We start from the raw sequence: 7,518 nt of genomic DNA, 5'->3' as shown, positions 1-7,518 counted from the left end.
AACCCTGAACTCCAAGGGATTAAGCTTTTTGTTGAGTATTAAGTAGAAATACCTTGATTTGGGGGAATTCTGCTACAGTAAATTGCAATAATGTGGCAAGAAGAATAATTCCCAATGTGTGGAAAGCACACCCCTTTGATCTACTGTCTAATAAATTATAGCATGTTTCTCTGCCCAGAAGTTAGTAGTCTCCCTATCAAGAATGAATGTTTCCTTACAGGGTGAATGAGATGAGGTACCTTACATAATGTAATGCTTTTTTTTTTTTTTGGCTTTCCTGAAGGCAGAATTGTGAGGGAATGACTTGTATTTTAAATTGGCATCTTGCATGAAAACAATATATCGCTGAACACCTAGTTGATCAAAACTGGTAGTGGGGTAAACCAAATGGAAGTTTACCATACAGTGGAGAAGTATTAAGGCTTCTAAAGGAATCTTCCAGCTGCATGTTCAGAATGAAAATAAAACCAGGGGAGCAGCAAATTCTTACACAGGATGAGGAATGCAAGATGTTTCTTGCAAGTCAGATCCTTGTATTTTATCTATGCCATGTTTTGTTTCTCCTTTTGGAGTGGAATAAACAAATAGGCAAGGAAACTGTAGGTCTTGCAGGATTTTAAACAGTGCATGAACTAGTGCACTAAGGCTGCAGGTCCATCTGTTTTAATACCTTGTCTCCTGCTGGTCTTGGCTTTTCATGCCTAAATTGTGGTACCAAAATAGACAACAAGTCTGACAGCTTTCCCGGGGAAAAAGTGTCTTCTATGCATCGGATTGAGACATGAGTAGCAGTGACTAAGCAGGAGCTGGGCTGGGCTTTTTGTAGTGTTCCTGATTTGCAGCGCAGATTTCTCATGCGATAGGACTAAGAGTCAAATTACATCCTCAAAAGCATCAGTCTCCATATTAAAAATGAGCTGGGAATGTAAATATTGTGGAAGCAGTGGTACTTAACTCTGAAGTCATTTAGGACCAAAGATTTGGAAGCAGAGGAAAAGGTAGCAAGATGTTTAGGAAAACTTAAGCCCGAGCAAAGTGGGATATGGGTGGATTGCAACTGCCATCAAATACTTATATACACTTCCAGGGGTTAAAGCCTCTGTTCTGAGCAGGTGGTGGGTGGGCAGAGCCACAGGTGAGGGAGACCGCTGGCCTTGACTGAAAACAAATCGCTCCCGATTTAGCGTGTGCCCGACTTCGTTCTCACTGCCGAAGCACGGGGTGGGCGCCGGAGATGCGTGAGGCCCCCGACGCGATTGCCCCGCGGGGGCCGGGCGGCGGGGCCGCCCCCCCGCAGCAAACCCCACCACCGGTGGGCCGGGAGAAGGGGGGAGCGTGGCGGGAGCCTCCCTCCGCTCCTCCTTCGCTCCCTCCCGCGGTGCTTCTCTCTCCACCCCTCGCCCTGCCTCTCCCTCACACTCGCTGCCTGCCGCGCTGCCATCGGGGTGGCGCCAGGAGACTCGGCTCGCTCTCCCGCGCCTCAGGGATGTGCTGAGAAGGGGGCAGCTCCCCTCGGGCCTCTCCGCGCTTCGCCCTCTTCCCTGCTCCAGAGCCCCCTCAGGAAGGGTCCGAGCCGGCGGTAAGTGGCGCTGAGGCGCGGCCGGGGGCGAGGGGGCGCCCGCCTCGGCGCGGCTGCCCTGCGGGGCGGCGGCGGCGGCGCCTCCCCGGGGCGCTCCGGGGTGGGGGGAGAGGGCGCCGTGTGGCGTGGCAGCCGGGAACGGCTCTTTCGCTTCCTGTAATGCTTAGCGCTGGGTTTTGGTATTATGTATAATATTTGCATATACACCTCCCGTTGAACCTCACCTTGAGGGAATGTGGCGGCGGGGGTGGCGGGGAGAAGAAGTCGGGAGGTTTTGCCACCTTGTTCTGTCTGCGTCCGGGGGAGCTTGCGAGTGCCCTGCTGGTCACGTCGCCCTGCCCTCCTCCTCGCTAGGTGCCCGTGTGTATATAACAGACGCGGTCACCTCGCCCTGCCCGCGCTCTTTCCCTCTGCAGGTGCCTCTATGTATGGTCACGCTGCACTCTCTGTGGGTGCCTATATGTATGAACATACATGTGGTGGCGCCGCGCACCTGGGGGCGGGCGGGGACGTGCCGGCGGCCGTTGGGCGCGCGGCCGTTGGGCGGCCGTTGGGTAACGGCGCTCGAAGCGGGCGGCGCGCGGGGCCGCGGGGCAGGGGCGGCGCGGATCGCCGCGGCGAGCGGGGGGGTCCCGCGGGCTGGGCCCTGCGCCGGGAGCTGGTGGCGGGGAGCGGTGCGTGTGCGGCTGCGGCTTGAAGTGTGATCGCTGCGAGAGGCGCTTCCTCCCTTCCCCCCTGCCCCCGGGGTGACAGAGAGTGTAGGCCGTTTCGGTGCAGCCCAAATACTCCCTTTCTTCAAATGCTCATCACAAGTTAATAGAAAGCTGCAGCAGCCCAGATGTTTTCCTAGACATCCATTCCTCCTACTCAGCCTTCAGCACAGAAGAGAAAATAACAGGCACTGATTCTTCTTTCTGTGTGGGTGGAGAAAGGAAAAAAAGGCTATTGATAACTGACTTGTTGAAGGGAACTTGACTTCTTAGTTTTAACTGTTATTTTAATTTAAACGTAGTGCTGGGTTGCACATCTGTCACAGAACTCGTTTGCTAGCTTTACTGCTTTAAAAAAAAATGCGTATTCTTGTTTTTCTTAAGTAAAATCTTTTCTCATTCCTGATGCATGCAAAGAACACACAGGAAAACTCAATTTCCAGAAGAGCAACACTGACTGTGCACAAAATGTTGGATTACCGGAGGAAAAAAAAACCAGTATTTTCTATTTGCTCTAGTCCTTTTGGTTATAACAGCAGTTTCTCGTAACAACAGCATGTGAACATTTGTCACTTAGAAGGGTTTTTTAAAGCTGGCGGTGTTTCTTTATGTTGGCTTTTTCCCCTGCATGAGGAGATGTGGTGTGTCATCAAATCATGGGGCTAAATCTTGCAATCAGTGTATGAACAGAACTTCACTTTGAAGGGAATGGTGCCTCGGTAGAGGCAATGAATCCGTCTGCCTATTAGAACCCGCATTATCACCAGCCTCTTTATAGGTTTCAGTTTCTGTTGAAATTTCTCAAGCCTTTCTTGGCTTGTGAGAGTATTGCTCTTCTGGTGCTGTTTAATTTGCTGTGTATGGCAGTGTGTCAGAAAATGTAAAGGTGATTGACCTAACAGTACTCCTTGTGTTTAGCTGTTGAACAGTTTTACCTGAAATACTGAATGCTAGCTTAGGTATGTGTGTATTACTAGAGAAATGTGGATGAAAGCTACAAAATACCTGGGTATAAATTATATATAATGAGTTTTTAAATAATTGTGATTCCAATCAATTTGAAGAAAATCTTCCTTTTCTTCAAAAAGCAAAAACCCCTCTTATTTGAAGTATTTGACCTCTTTCTTCTTTCTGCAGAGCTGCGTGAAGAAATTCTTCAGCCATGGATGTTTTCATGAAAGGACTTTCCAAGGCCAAGGAGGGAGTTGTAGCAGCAGCAGAAAAAACCAAGCAGGGTGTGGCAGAAGCAGCAGGAAAGACGAAAGAGGGTGTCCTCTATGTGGGTAGGTGGGCAGCAGAGATAACACAGCTAGTCTGGTGTTCCCTGATGTTCATGCTCATCTGAAAAAATGAAATCTGGGTTCTCAAAACTACTCTTCTATGATAATAAAAGATGAATAAGCACTCATAGGAGAATCTTGGAAAACAAACAAGATGAGTTGAGCCCTCCTGGGTATGATTTCTTTGAAGCTGAATGTTGGTTTTAAGCTGTTGCATTGTGCTGGCTGTGTATTACTACACTGTGGAGCCATATATGTAACACTATACAGAACAAGATGTGCATCACAGATGGTGCCTTACAGCACAGGGGACTAGCTGACACTATTCAAGAAGTCTGCTATGTTAAGGTTGGAGAGGTGATTGGTACAGTTAACAAAATGATATGAAGGCTAAAATGGAAAGAGGCTTTATAGAATCCTGTAGAACCTATGGGGTTTTAGTAGCTTTTTTAAGAGAAGAAGCTTGAGAGGTTAATTCAGGATTTGATCATAAACCATGGTGACTGCTTTGTCCTGGAATAAAATGAAGTGGAAGGGAATGCACTCATTAGGAAGGAGCCTGTTCCCTCTTCTTCCAGTTTTTAAGATCCTCGGCAGTAACACTTTGTGTGTCAGTATCATCTTGTCTTTTGAGATTAAGCTCATGTTCAACACAGCTGTACATCCATAGCAGCTTCTCTCCATGCCTCATTGAGGAAGAGCTACTACAACTGAGATAGAGCAGGTAACAATGGTGAAAATGGGGAAACAGTTGAATGACTTATCTGGGCCACACAATAACTTCGCACAGAGCCAGGGATGATACTCTGTACAAATCCAGATCAGTACTGTAACTGCAAGATCATAATCTTTACTTAGTATCAGGCTTTAGAGGACTATCTTGCAAAAGCTGCCATGAAAAATTCACAGGAGAAGAATCTGTCAAGATTATGAATAAGTGATTGCTTAAAAAACACTTATGGATCTGCCTCTCTGTTCATCAAATTAAGTTGGGCTGTAGAAGAATGGAAAGGAAAAGATAGTCTTTTTGGTAGTCTGTTCTTTTTGATAACTACAGCAGGTCAATTTTGTAATGGATGCTGTGTGTATTGAGGGAGGTGTGCACAGGTTCAAAGAAGTTAGAGCTGAAAACTGGAGGCGTTTCTTTCAAAAGGGATCACTGAGGTCTCTGTAATTCCAAAGTCCTTGGCGGGATTCCCTCTGCCCTTGCAGGCTAACACTAGGCTGTACCAAACTATTTCTGCTCCAGATCGATTAGACTGCTCGCTTTGAATATACATTTCTCCTGCTAAGCCGTAGCAAACTTGGTGTTCTTGCCAACAGAAACGGAAGTTATTTTGGCAACTAATTGTAAGATGAGTGCATCTTTTAAATGAGCCTCTACTCATTTTCAGTATCAAAATAGCTGTTGCTATTTCACTGTACATTGTATTTGATAGTGCACTCAGCTATTGGGGTAGGATTTTCCATTTTTATTTCATTTTCTTGTAGTTCCTGACCATGCTTCTAGGGTCATGGATTTTGTTGTATTAGAAACCTATATCGTGCGCTGAATTAATCTTTGTCTGATCTAACTTTCTAATTGCAGTCAAGTTGGAACCCAATTCTGCTCCCAAAGGCAACAGATTTCCTATTGTCTTCAGATATGCTTCTGCTGAGAGTGACCTTTGGAGGGCAGAGTTGCTATTATTTCAAGAATAAAATACCTGGGACAGTTGAGCCCTGAGCCGTGATAGGCAACCACACATACTACTGTAATAATAGTGACTGATCCCTTCCAGAGCAGATGACTTCTTTACAGGAGGAAAGAGCTATATACATTGTTTCAGTAGCACGGGCAAAGAAGTCTCTGGTCAGCAGCTCTCTCCAGGAATTCTAGCAGCTAATTTGTCTGGATGTGCACCTGCCCATCTCTAGATCAGGGAAGCCACAATTTCCCGAGCTGATCTTTCAACTTTGGTTTCAACTGACCAGTTAAGGACTGCAGTGATAGGCCTACAGGGTTGCTAGTTCCTTGGGTTCTCTGGCTGAAATTGAAAAAGCCAGATGAAACATTAGAGAACAGTAGAAATCAAGAGACTCTGAAGTGTTGTAATGGTGTTTGGGACCTCCATGAAGGCTCAGTTCTGGCAGAGGCCAGCTGCAACTAGGTCACCATTCTGCGCTCCTTGCCAAAGCAGTGTTTTTAGGCTGCCCTGAATTGCCTTCTCTTTCTGAGGGGAAGAGAGGAGCTAGGTGTTTCTCTTTCTATTTTCCAAGTGCACAGTAGGGGTAACTCTTTCCCTTGAACAGCATTAGCAAAGGTTGAGGTGATAAGCTTGGTTCTGTTGACTGATAATGGTTGCAATCCAAAAGGCTTAGTGTGGTGAAACCCCTTTGTAAGTGGAGGGAAGGAGCAGCACATCGCATTAGAGTTCTTGAGGTTTTTTTCCTCTCCCTATCTCCATAGTTGGATTTTCAGATATGAGGTTTTTTCAAAGGCAGACTCTGCTATGAAAGCTACCTGACATCTTGCAAAAGATTCTACCCAAATTGGGGCTGAGATGAACCTGTTTATAATTTTCAGTCTCAGCAGTCAGTCATCTCCATGACATTCAGCCTTCCATTGTTAGAAAGAATTAATGAGATGCCGTATCTTTGGCCTAGCTCCCATAGGTCTTAGTTTCTCACTGAAATAAGTGGAATTTAAGTAAATATTGAGAGCAGTTGTACCTTTCTGTCCAGATTGTGGTTAACTATTTGAAACTATATAGAATTATATGTTATAATGTAAGAGTTGTAATTAACAAGCTATTGCTTGGGGTGTAATGTTATTGTAACTATTTCCTTTTTTTCTTGGCGCAAGGGGGAACATATGACTCTCAAAGAAAGGCTGTGGGAGGATTAACGGGGGATTTTATTTCCTCCATACTGAAGTCTGTTCTTTCCTCCCGTGGTCTCTGTCCTGCTTTTTAGTATCTGAGACACTGTTCAATATGCTCTACAGTGTTTTTAGGATTTCAGTTTTTTCCTGAATTCCTCTGATAAAATTCAGTGCTGGCCAGCTGAAATCAGTGGCTCTGTCTTGAGTAATACAAGCTGAACATCAGGAGCTTTTTCTAATGTATGAGACAATGGTGTGATCACTGATTAGAAAGGAGGATTGAGATTCAGCAGTCCTGAATCGCATATGCTATAACATCTAGAACTGGGTTTCCATGTTTCCTTCAAGAGCTGTGGGTGTGAAGCAGTAATGAAATGAGTTGCAATCCTTACCCCCACTCATTTTGAGACTGGGAACTGACAGCAACAACGTGCTGCTCTTGCATACTATTGGCAATACACTGCTAAGAGTCTTTGAGCCCTGTGTTGTTACCAGGGAGCTAAAGTTTTTGCTCAATTGTCTCTTGAGTGCGTTTTCAGTGGTCCAGAACAGAAATTCCTGAGTTGATTACTTTAACTGTCTTATACCATAGAAGAAAGGAATAGTTTATCAGGAGAGGAGTAGGTAGCAGAAGAGTTGTTTACTGCTCCCTGTGCTTTACTGGCATCTGGTCAGAACAGCAGTCTTGAACCATTTGGCAAGATCATCCAAATTCCTCTCTTGCAATCTCTTCTCATAAGGTTTTTTCTTCGGTAAAAGAAAGACCAGTGGAGTAGTCAAGGCATTCAAGGTCCATCTGGTGGAATAATGGGCTTCAAAAGTCCTTGTGGAAAATCTAAGTAGGCAGCACTTGGTAGCAAATATCTTCCTTAGGTGCTGATTTCTCCTTTCCCGAATCTGGGCTGAAGTTCCCTGTTTTCAACCAGCTGTTAATAAGTGACCTGATTTCCAGGGAGAACTTGCTTGGTATATTCTTTACACCTAAAGAGCCCAGAAATGAGTGTATTGCCAGCTTGCTGATATACAGAACAGTTTTACTGAATGCTAATGGTGGTGAGAATTCAGTAAAGAATGCCTTTGTGTAAT

At 45.5% G+C, this 7,518-nt stretch overlaps 1 protein-coding gene across 1 annotated transcript in view; it reads left to right on the top strand.

Annotated features, from left to right (window-relative positions):
* Positions 1–1,422: 1,422 nt before the first annotated feature.
* SNCA (synuclein alpha) overlaps positions 1,423–7,518 on the top strand; it is a 69,898-nt gene continuing 63,802 nt past the window's right edge. Inside the window, exons 1-2 of the mRNA XM_067297073.1 lie at positions 1,423–1,579; positions 3,427–3,572. Coding sequence (XP_067153174.1) covers positions 3,452–3,572 — 121 coding nt within the window. The 5' untranslated portion in view covers positions 1,423–1,579; positions 3,427–3,451. The remainder of the gene's footprint in view (positions 1,580–3,426; positions 3,573–7,518) is intronic.

The sequence above is a fragment of the Apteryx mantelli genome, chromosome 5, assembly GCF_036417845.1.
Source record: "Apteryx mantelli isolate bAptMan1 chromosome 5, bAptMan1.hap1, whole genome shotgun sequence".
Taxonomy (NCBI): Eukaryota; Metazoa; Chordata; class Aves; order Apterygiformes; family Apterygidae; genus Apteryx; species Apteryx mantelli.
The sequence above is the reverse complement of the archived record's forward strand: the minus strand, read 5'-3'. Positions and strand labels throughout refer to the sequence as shown.